This window comes from Schistocerca serialis, chromosome 6 (assembly GCF_023864345.2).
Source record: "Schistocerca serialis cubense isolate TAMUIC-IGC-003099 chromosome 6, iqSchSeri2.2, whole genome shotgun sequence".
Lineage (NCBI taxonomy): Eukaryota > Metazoa > Arthropoda > Insecta > Orthoptera > Acrididae > Schistocerca > Schistocerca serialis.
Window position 1 is genome coordinate 213230768 of NC_064643.1, and position 12225 is coordinate 213242992.

A 12225-nucleotide genomic window follows, 5' to 3' on the forward strand; every position below is an offset into this window, starting at 1 on the left:
CGCTCTGAAAAAACCGGTACAAATGGCCACTGTTGCTACGCAAACGGAGGTTGCTAGTGTTAGCACTAATACCTGCGTTTGCCAGTGCACTTGTGCTGCTGCGGTTGTTTTGAAACCTGCGGCTCTCTCCGCAACGTCGGACAAGGCCGTGGTTGCTGACATTGGGGTACTTCCTGCATCTTCCCATATGGCGCCTTCTGCCCAGGCGAGTAAAGCTCCATCTGCTGACAAGGCTCTACATTCTAAGCCCCCCAAGACAAAGACGCCGAAGGTGAAGGTTTTGCCACCTGAGGAGACTGGTCAGGGTCGGTCCGATGACGAGGCCATCATACTGTCTGACATCTCCCGTGGGTCGTCATCGGAACTGATGGACATTGATGTCGACCGGGGGCGATCTTCTCGCCCCAGGAATAAATCTCCGGCCAGTACGGGCTCTCCTCCAAAACACAGAGGCAGGGTGAAGGTTCAGCCACCCTGATCACTGGCTCCCATATTACAATGGTACCTGAATGGGTTCAGGACGCATGTGGCCGAATTACAACTCCTTGCACAAGAGTGCCCCTTGTGCTTATGCCTCCAAGAGACACATTTTCGGGCCACTGATGCTTCTTCTTTACGGGGCTATACCGTATATCGGAAAGATGATCTGACAGGGGAAAGGGCAAAGGGTGGTGTTGCGGTTTTCGTCCGTGACATGCACCCCTCATCTGAGCTCCCTCTCGTTACAGACTTGCAAGCAGTTGCAGTTGACCTTCTTGTGGGTCGGAGGCTTACAGTCTGTTCACTTTACTTACCACCTCAGGATGCGATAGACTCTGAGGCTCTCGCAGACCTTATTAGCCAACTCCCCCGCCCATTTCTTCTTCTGGGGGACTTCAATTCTCATAATGTCTTATGGGGCTCTTCGACTACTTGCCCCAGGGGTCGCATTCTGGAAAGCCTCATGATGTCTGACGAACTGTGCATCCTCAACTCTGGTGCTCCCACTCGTTTCTGTACTGCTTCTGGGTCGTCATCAGCTATTGACCTTTCCTTTTGCTCTCCAGCACTAGCGGATTCTGCTCTGTGGGAGGTTGCTGCTGACCTCCATTCTAGTGACCACTTCCCCCTTTGGATTCGCCTCCTGGATGAGGCTATGGCATTACCAGTGCCGCCCCGGTGGCACCTCTGCCGAGCTGACTGGACACTATTCAGCCAACTGGCTGTTTTGGAACACCGTGCCAGCGTCCACGAATGAGTAAACCATGTTACAGCCGTGATCTCCCATGCTGCTGAATTGTCAATCCCACGGTCATCCGGTCATCCCAAGAGGCGTCCTGTCCCTTCGTGGACCACTGAGTGCCGCTCAGCCATCCGAGCCCGCCGTGCAGCTCTGCGCCGCTTCAAGTGCCGTCCCTCAGCTGACAGTCTTGCGGCCTTTCGGGTGGCAAGGGCCAAAGCGCGGCGAGTGATTAAAGAGAGCAAACGACGGTCATGGCAATCGTTCTTGAACTCCATCTCCCGCTCCACTAGTTCTACGAAAGTATGGGAAGCCATCAGGAGGATTTCCGGGATACTTGGCCAGCTACCTGTCACGGCATTGCTGCATCAGGGAAGTCTTCTCACGGCGCCGAGAGACATTGCCCAGACACTGACCACGCATTTTGCGGCATCTACCGCCACTATTAACTGTGATCCAGATTTCTGCCGCTACCGCACTGCCACCGAGAGGGGTCGCTTGGACTTCCGGTCTCCAAATTCTGAGCCCTACAACTACCCCTTCACAATGTGGGAACTGGATTCGGCGCTGTCTGTGGCTCATGATACTGCGACTGGTCATGATCAAATCCGGTACACCATGCTACAGCACTTGTTGCTGCCATCCAAGGAAGTTCTCCTGGATTGTTTTAATATGATATGGTTATCCGGCACGTACCCTGACTCTTGGCGGGAGGCGATTTTGATTCCCCTCCTCAAACCGGGGAAGGACCAAATGCATCCCAGTAGTTATCGGAGTATTGCTTTGACGAGCTGTGTCGGGAAGACGTTGGAACGCATGGTCAACCGTCGCCTGGTTTGGCTGCTCGAGACCAGGCAGCTCCTTAGCCCCTCTCAGTGTGGCTTTCGGAGATGTCGTTCAACTATAGACAACTTGACCTTGCTTGAGGCGGCCATCCAACAGGCCTTCCTGCGTAACCAGCATTGTGTAGGTGTATTCTTTGACATTCATAAGGCGTATGACACTACTTGGCGCCGCCATATCCTCAATCAACTCCATGAGTGGGGCTTTCGTGGCCGTCTCCCCATCTTCATTTGGTCCTTTCTTTCCCACCGCCTCTTTCGATATAGGGTTGGTAATGTGCTATCTGATTTGTATGTGCAGGAGAATGGTGTTGCTCAGGGAAGCGTTTTAAGTGTCACCCTCTTTGCCGTCGCCATTAACAGTATCACGTCCACTATCCGGAGTCCTGCCCTATGCTCCTTGTTTGTGGACGATTTTGCTGTTTTCTGTTCTTCCTCCAGTCTTGTCACTGCTAGTCGGCAGTTGCAGCTTACGATACAGCGATTAGAGGCATGGATTGCGAAGACGGGTTTTACCTTTTCAGCAGACAAATGTGTGTGTGTGTTCATTTTAATCGTTCTCAACGTCTTTTTACCTCCCCTGAATTGCGTCTGAGGGACACCATTCTTCCTTTTAGCGACACTGTGCGGTTCCTGGGTCTCACTTTTGATTCCAAGTTGTCGTGGTTGCCTCACCTTAAAGACCTCAAGGTGCGGGCCCTGAAGGCACTGAATATTTTGAAGTGTCTGAGCCATTGGTCCTGGGGAGCAGATCGGACGCGTCTGCTGCAGTTTTATAGGGCTTTCGTCCGATCGCGTCTTGACTATGGTTGCACCGTGTATGGGTCAGCAAGGCCTTCGTATCTGAAGATTCTTGACGCAGTACACCATGAGGGTATCAGGCTGGCCACTGGTGCCTTCCGTACCAGTCCCATCCCCAGCCTGTGTGCTGAGGCAGGGGAACCGCCGCTCGGCATCCGGCGGAAACTCCTCATGGTGCGACGGGTGTGTCAATTCCTTGCCTGTCCTACCTCCCCTGCGTACCCTACCATTGCCTGACCGCCTATGGAACGTCTCTTTTCCAGTCGTCCCAGGGCAACGAGACCATTTAGGATTCGTGCCAAGCATTTGCTTGAGTCCCTTGGTGTGGAGCGTGTGGCCCCCCAACAACAAGGTTTTACTCGCCTGCCTCCCTGGTTGCTCCAAAGGCCCAGCGTCCTTTTAGGCTTGTCGGAGTACCGGAGGAGCTGCACTCCTGCTTTTGTTTTTACCTCCTTATTTTATGATATTTTAAACCAGCATCCCGACCATATACCAGTATTTACGGATGGCTCTAAGCAGGGGGACTCTGTTGGTTGTGCTGTCGTTTTCCCTGATCGAGTCGTCAAGTTACGGCTTCCTGCAGCATTTACCATCTTTGATGCCAAATTGTTTGCGATCTTGCGGGCATTGGAGCAGATGCGATGTGTTCCCAGTCGTAAGTTCCTCATCTGTTCTGACTCCCTGAGTGCCCTTCAGACCATGCAACACTTGTACCCAGCGGATACGGTCGTCCAGGACATCCGTGATGCCCTACTCCACCTGCAACGGCAGGGGAAGGAGGTTTCCTTCTGCTGGGTGCCGGGGCACGTGGGTATTAGGGGAAACGAACTGGCGGATGTGGCTGCCAAAGATGCATGTTTCCTCCCTCACGTTGTTGCATGTGCCGTCCCCCTCCATGCTGTTACCTCCCTCCTGCGTTATCGCGTTCTGCGTCAGTGGGAAGAGGAGTGGCTGGCAGACGGTGAAAATAAACTGCGTCTGGTCAAGGCCACCACGCGGCCATGGCGCACGTCCTACCAGTCATGCAGGCGGGATGAGGTTCTCCTCACTCGCCTCCGCATCGGGCACAGTCCCTTAACACATGGTTTTTTACTCCGGCGGGAGGACCCCCCAATCTGCAGTGCTTGTGGCGTCCAGATTACTGTCCGCCACATTTTACTTGACTGTATTTTATTCTCTGACCAGAGGGCGGTGGTTTCTTTGCCAGCCCTCTATTTTACAAGATGACGCAACAACTGTAGTTAAGGTCTTACGGTTTTGTGTCCTGTCCAATTTGTTGCCTCGGATTTTAGGGAGAGGGTTTTAATGTGCTGCTGGGTGACTGGCTCACCCAGGTTTGAGGTAAGAGGTCAGCCAGTCACGATTACCTCCTTGTTTCCCTTCGGTTTCTGTTCTCTTTTCCTTGTTTCCCTTCCTTTTTAGTGTGTTCCTTCTCCTCTTGTTTTGCCTCTGTATGTGAGGATTTGGAACTGCGTCAGGTCTGTGTCTTTTAGCCGTTCTCCTTGTTCGCTGTTCGACTTAGTCCCTTCACTGCATGTGTTCCTGTTTTTATGCGTTTGGGCGCTGATGACCACGCTGTTTAGCACCCGTAAACCTCAAACACACACACACACATCTGACACACGTGTACAAAGCCTTTTGTAGTACAGTGAAAAATATTATTTCTTTGTTTTAAAATGCTCTCATACCGATCAGTAGTGTTTGCCTCAAACATTATGCACACTAAAGTAATACAAAATGTAAATAACTTTACATAAATGGGTACTTACAATATCTCGACATCATTTTGTCTGCCTTATCACGCATGCACTCAGGAAACAAAGCTTACACTCGTCACTTTACGCGCCAGACCGCTGAAACTCGCAGGAATCCATGCTGACATCTCGCGGACGTCTGGGAAACTACTTAGACATGTGTCTCTGGCGTTACATTGGAGCTGTGGCTAAACAAAGTTCACCAATTTGGTGTGTCATATACGACACGCGGGATCTGAGGAGGTTAAGCAGGGATTGGAGATTGTTGTGGACTTCTGGGATGGGACCACTCTGACAGAGTTTATAGGTGGAGGAGTCAGATAATTGGCAGAGGCCTTCTGCCAGGTGCTCCCTGCAGTTCATAACAACAGTGGTGGAACCTTTGTCTGCAGGTAGAATGATTCGACCAGCATCAGTTTTGAGCTTGGGAATGGCTGTTCTTTCTTCTACTGAAAGATTGACGTTCTGAGGAAGGGACCTGGGGAAGGATTGTGGGGCTAAGTTGGAGGTGAGGAATTCCTGGAAGGTGACCAGCAGGTGGTTAGGTGGGAGGGGGGGAAGGTCACTGTTGGATGATGGTATGAACTGAAAGAGGCAGGGTTCTGGGTAGTTTTGGTTGGAGGGATTGGTGGCAAAGAAATGCTTTCATTGCAGGGATCGGGAAAAGGAGAGTAAGTCTTTGACAAGCCCAGCATGGTGAAATTAGGGTGTAGGGCTAAAGGTGAGGCCTCTGGATAGGACTGAAACTTTCTGGGGCTGGGGATTTTGATGGATGGGTTAACAACAGTGTTAAGGAAATGTTTTGGCTCTGGTTGTGGTGGAGAATCAGTAGGGAGTTTTGGGGAATGTGGCAAGTTGAAAGAGTCGGCTAGGCAGGGTTTAAGTGCTATGTGGCGTGAACGAGGAGGAACATTGTGGATACGATAGGAGATGGGTAGTGGTGCTCCAAAGCGGCAGTAGGATGTCAGTTGGTTGGATAACTTATGGAGGTGGTTTCTGGAATGCTCCTCCTTGTGCTGGAGAGCAAGGGATTCAATTTCAGAGATATGATGTACAGATAAGACTTGCTAAGTAATAGTATCTTGCAGAGGAAGCAGAGGTGGTTCTGGGATGCCTGTGCTATGGAGGTGTGTTTTTGCAGTACCCTTTTTGTGAGGGCCAGGGATTGGCAGAATCTGAAAAGGTGTTGGTCATTGTGAAAGGAGAGGTGGGATGCAGAGAAAGGAATCTTTACGGTTAGGCCATTTGTGGGAGTTCCATGGTTTAAGCAGCATTTGAGAAACAGGTTGTGGGACTGGATTTTAGTGAGGGAATGGGATACTTTCCTGAACTGGTGCATAAAAATGGAGCAAGGGTCCTCTGTGGCAGAAATGGTGTAAAGGAAACAGGAATGACACAGAAATCAACAAAATAGGTGTTAATAGTTGTGCGAGGAGTTGGATAAGCTAAAAGACACGTAAAAATGCATAATAAATACACACATATATGCAGCAATACGCACAGACACATAAAAATTCACACAAACATGTAAAAATATGCACAGATATGTGAAAATGCATGAAACCACATAAAAATACACACAAATATGTTAAAAAGTCCAGAAACATGGGAGAAAAGGAATGATGAGGTGTGTGTGTGTGTGTGTGTGTGTGTGTGTGTGTGTGTGTGTGTGTGTTGTGAAAAGTGAAGAGAATGGGAGGGGGTTGGGATAGGTCGAAGATAAGAAGTTCACGTGGCACGAGCAGGTGTGGAAAACAAAATGCTAAAGTATGTCAGGATGGGATCAGTTGGAATAAATATGATTATAACTATCGGAGGAAAGAATCTGGGCATCAGACACTGCATTAACAATCAGTGTTGCCACGAAGTCTGTGTTGTGCAAGGACGATTATTGATACAGTGTGGTTCAGAAGTAGATGCAGTTTAGAAGACGGTGAATAAACAGAAGAAAGAAGAGAGAGAATGAACGCTGAGAAGAGTAGATGAAGGATGTGGCCAAAAGTTTTATGTAAGTGGCTTTTAATTGTGCCTACCTGCAAGTTAATGAGTCTTCTTTACAATAAATAGCAATCCATCTTTTTCTTCATTGTTGATATACCTACCTGGAGTTTCCTTTGATTCTGTCTGTAACTCAATTTGTCATCTTTACAGTGAGCAGCAATCTGTCCTTTTCATAATGTTGGTGATATTTCATTGTGGACTTTCTGTTGTTTGAAAATACACTTATGTTAGATGATATTTCTTGGTTGCCATTCCTGACCATCTGTAAGAGCTGACTAATACCTCACAAGACTGTAGCTTTTATTTTCAATAGTTGTGCCATCAGACTAGCTTCTCCTCAGGGGCTCTAAGAATAACATAGGATTTCACCATTAAATGTCTTTCCATATGAAATCAGTTTAATAGTGCTGCTTTTCAACAATTTGGTGCAATTTGTGTCACTACTGTGTAATTGTTAGATGAGAACATTATTTTGAGTTTTTAGTGATGAATACATATATTCCTTCTAAGCTAATTTCTGAGGGACCAAAAAGTATGCAGTACATGTTATGACAATGAAAAATAAATTACAACAAAAACTTGTAACTAATATTATTTGGTCTAAACAAACTTTCTTTGTTGTTAACTTCCTGTTTTATGTTTCACAGGTTCTCCAGCTATGCAATGACAGTGCTGGTTTTGTTTTACCTTCAACAAATACCTGAAGCCATGGTTCCTGCATTACGTGTATTGCATGATAAAAATATTCCTGAAATGGCAGAAAACATAACTAACAAGGATCCTCTGAGAATATTAATTGAAGAATTTTTCGGGTATGTTCTTTGTTATGTTAACTGATAAATTAAGTATACACTATACAGACAGTTTTTAGGAACACTGCTGTGTTGATGAAATGTTCCCCTTTTTGGCTTGACCACTACTATTTGGAATTCAGGGACAGTTTCTGCCGTGTGGGTCATGTTTGTCTTATTTGCTTCAAATGTTGCTGCAGCTCCTGCAGTCGTGCACATTTTGTGGAGTAATGGACTGGTTCTAATATCATATTTTGATATAGCCCATGCATGTTCAATGAAGTCTTGCTAGATTGGGGGCCAACCCACTATTGTGTTCTCGTGTGTAAGTTTTTCATGATGTACCCCAGTCATACGGGGTATATCATCATGGGTCTACTCACTGTTGATAAAGTATATTGAAATAAATCTTGTGCAGAAACAACTTTTTGTTTCAGAGAGTGGAGGGGAAGAGGGTGTCATAATCACCTAACTACTCATTGTACAGGTTTTATTTTCAGTGAGTCCAAAGAGTCTGTACTAGGCGTGTTCCTGTTGGAGATAGTTTGCTCTTGCCTTTTTTCAACCTCTAAATTGATGTAACCTGCCAGTTATATGGGGAACTTCAGTTAAATATGAACTCTGAACCGCAATGCAACTTGGTATTATTCACATCAGCTAACATTACCCAAGGTGAAAGTGATCAGATATGGAACCTAAGATCTTTGGATCCATAGTCTGGCACTTTACCCCTAAACCACCGAGCCACACCATACCACCTTAACTGTTGTAAAAATGTCATAAAATAACGTTTTTTAGTATCCCTGCCAAGTGAACCGCTGTGACTCAGTTCAGTATCATATGCCATATGCATTCAGTTCTGTCATGCTTAGTTGCTATTTGGTATTTGACCCTGCTTTGGGCTTGGACGTTCTGGCTTACACTCTTTGTGTTTGTTCAGTGGTCTGTTAATGACAACGTTGGCTTTGTTTGCGGATCTTGAATGCTTATCAGGCTGATTCTTTGTGCAAACTGTAACTTGACAGTGTACTGACCATCATAAGCAGTAGTAGGAACACATTTAGAATGGACAGCTTCCATTGTTGTTGCTCTGACCAAAAGTTGCTTCTGCTACCAAGCAAGGTGACATAGAGTTTAGGACATGGGACTTTCGTTCGAGAGAAGTGAGGTTATAATCATTGTCCAGTCATCAAAGTTTACAGGGTTTGTCCATCTGTATTTTTCCTTTAAAGGTAAATGCCTGGGCCGTCAGATGGTTACTTTGAAAAGGACATGGCAGATTTCCTTTCTGAGTCTTGACCTATCAAAAGTTTGGCATCATTTCTAATGATCTCATTGTTGACAAAACAGTAAGCGTTATCTTCAATTTTTGTCATCCTGGTAGAAGAGAGGGAAAGAGGTAAATAAAATGTCGTGTGACAAGTGCCTCCCATTGGGTAGACCGTTCGCCGGGTGCAAATCTTTCGATTTAACGCCACTTCGGCGACATGTGCGTCGATGGGGATGAAATGATGATGATTAGGACAATACAACACCCGGTCCCTGAGGAAATCTCCGACCCAGTTGGGAATCGAACCCGGGCCCTTAGGATTGACATTCTGTCGCACTGAGCACTCAGCTACCAGGGGCGGACAGGGAAAGAGGTGAAGATAAAGAAAAGAAACTGGTAAGAGATAACAATATACAGTGACCTAGGACACCTCGGAGGAAAGTTGGTCAGGATGAGAGGATTGATTATAGCTACAGAATGAGATTAGAAAATTTGATGAGTTGAAAATGAAAGAGTGAGTAGTAGATGAGTCAGAGAGAAGTGGAAATATTTTGTAAATGAGCCAAAAAATAAGAGAAACTGAAGTGCAAGAAAAATGGCACAGAGGTCTAAAAAATTGATGAAATAAAAATAAAAAATAGGAAAACAAACAATAAAGAAAAAGAAAATCAGAAAAATTGCCATGTATTGGGGTCATGTGGGTAATGAGAATCAGGCCCATTTTTCATCTGTGGACTTTTGAGGATCTGGTAGTGGGATGGAGAAGCCAGGTGGGACCAATGTCACAACTTTTATGTGCTCTGAACATGTTACTGTGTGTTACTAGTACACACTCTATGTGTGTAGGTGGTTATCATACCAATATAGTCATATGAATACAAAAAGCCGGGCAGCTGTTGCACATAAACTACTACCTTCCCTTTGATGTAACGGGGCTTGCCAGCAACACAGTTTGAAAGATTCTGTTAGTAGGATGCATAGGGTAAGTATTATAGTAGGGGTGGTCAGAAGAATAATCATCATAAGGTGAGGAAATGGGTTCATGAGGCGTGTAGGTTCTGAACAGGAGGCTGTTTTGGAGACTGATGGTGTAGCTTGCATCAGCACAAATATGCTTGCTCAAAATGTAAATGCTGTAAAGGGGGAACATTTCACATGGATCGGATGACATACATCAGAGTGTTAATACAGCTGTTTGTTGGTCAGATTGTTAAGTTTATGTTTATTAAGGGGTTGGGTATGGATTTACAGTCATGTACAGTTTTATTACATTTACAGTATTTTGACTGCATGAGTACAAGATGAAACTGACCTATTGTAATTCTTGTAATCCCGTAACTCACTTTCACAGTTAAATCTCATGTAACTTTTCTTGATGTTTACCCAATCTCAGTGAAGACCAGCTCCACACCGCAGTACACACCAAGTCAGTCAACAAACAACATTACGCTGATTGTTATTTCCTTTACAAATGAGACATTCCTTGACTGCAATGACATTTAGAGCAACTGTGTCTGCTTGAATGCTGACTACTTCCAGGGAATATGGAACAGTCTTTGCAACAGCCTGATCTCATGCCCTGTGTGAAATGGATGTTTTGCACATTTAAATATTGTTTTCAAGTAAATGTGGGTTCACATATTATCAGCACTGTTAGCATTCATTCTAGTGGCCACAAAAAGTGCTGTTTAAACACTAATATTGGTTGTTGGTGATGTCTTTTAAATGCTCAACTGCTATCTCAAGGGAAGCTATGAGTGTCTCTCATAGTTTTTTTCCTGCCAGTAAGTCAAATATTTATAAAGCTAAGTTGTAATTGCTCCAGACCTATCAGAGTTGCACTTATTTTCAAATGTCACTTTTTCTCACTCAGCATCCATTTCTAAGAGTGTCTCAGCCCCATGGTATTACCATTAACTTATGGCTTCCTGGCCTGTTGAGATGATACATTCATCTGCAATACAGATATTAATATGTTTAAAATACAAGAAAGGCAACCATTCACCGATAGTGGACTGAGGTATGTAGCACGGACATGCATAACAGAAAACATTATTCACACTTACTTTTGAGTTCTTATTCTTTTTCTAAGAAAAGTACACACATTCATACGCACAACCACAGACACACCTAAAAGGAACACTCCAGCAGCTGAGGTAAGACTGACCAGCTGCATGTGCTGATGAAGTTGGGGAGGGGGTAAGACTGAATGCACAAGGCAAGGAGAGGATAGCGGGATAGTATGAGGCAGGCCTTTTGACAAACGAATCAGTGGCTGCACAACAAGATGAAAGAACACATGAGATAGAGGGCGACTGGGGGAAAGAGAGGAAGGTGGAGATGGAGAAGGAGAGTGGTGGGAATTGGGGGGGGGGGGGGGGGGGAGTGAGAGTGAGTGAGAGACAATTCATGTGAGTAGAGAGTTGGGAGTTGGTTACTGGTATTGCCTACATAGAATGCTGTACAGTAATTGTAGCATAGCTGAAATGTGTCATGGCTGCTTTCACACATGAACCTGCACTTAGTGTATAAAATGCTTGTTACTGGACTGTGCTAGGAGGTGTATGGGACACGTCTTGCACCTGGGCCAACCACGAGGGGTGCAGGATTGGGAGCAGAATTGGAATAGGGATGAACAAGGATATTCTGTAGATTGGGTGGGTGGTGGAATTCTACTTTGAATGGGATTTTAGGTAGAATCTCACTCATTTAAGGGCATGATGAGAGGTAGTTTCAGCACAAGACCCTGGTGAAGGATGTGGTTGAGTGGTTCAAGGTCTGGGTGATCAGAGGAATGCTGGTTGGTGGCAGGTTAGCAGAATTTCTGATGTTGGAGGTCAGTTTATGGATGAGCAGGATAGGATATTGTATGTCAATAAAGGCTCTGGTAAGCTTATCACTATGTTTCGACAACTCCTGCTTCCCACTGCCGGTGCAGTGTCAAAGTGTGATGAGGCTGTGAGTAAGACATCTTGATATGGAACAGGTGGCAGCTACCACAGTAGAGATCTTAATATGTTATGTTTAAACTGTTCATATTTTGTGTTCTGAAACTAAAACAGTTGTTAATTTACCAGCTATCTGCTCTATTTTAACAAATGAGAGCACATACATATTAAAAATTTTGAAATTTTGTGCAATGTCCTGTCTAATCTAAAGTATTACACATCTACAGTTCCATATTTCTTGTTTGAGCATTTATTCTGTTAATTTATGTGTGATTTAACACCGTCCTTAAAATCAAAGACCGTATCTGCACATTTATGTTTTGGGGGCCGAATCCGATAGTGCAGATGAATATGAAAGAATGAGTATAGTTGTAACAGAGTTATTATCCTAGAAAGGGAAAACTGTTCTAAACTTGAAGGTTGTTTTGAACAATACAGTGGAAGTGATATATCCTTGCCATCCTCTGACCCCTGAACTGGCATACACATCCAGCTATAAAGGTATGTACAATTTAACATGAACTCCAAACCATGGGAAAATTTGGAATTTCTCAAAGTAACATATTTCCAGAGGTGAAAGAAGTAGTAAATGACATAGT

General features: G+C 45.2%; 1 protein-coding gene across 5 annotated transcripts in view; it reads left to right on the plus strand.

Moving 5' to 3' along the window:
* LOC126483934 (speckle targeted PIP5K1A-regulated poly(A) polymerase-like) overlaps positions 1-12225 on the plus strand; it is a 162276-nt gene that overhangs the window by 93773 nt on the left and 56278 nt on the right. For all 5 annotated transcript variants that reach the window (XM_050107214.1, XM_050107217.1, XM_050107213.1 and 2 more), the window contains one exon: positions 7265-7429. In XM_050107214.1, coding sequence (XP_049963171.1) covers positions 7265-7429 — 165 coding nt within the window. The remainder of the gene's footprint in view (positions 1-7264; positions 7430-12225) is intronic.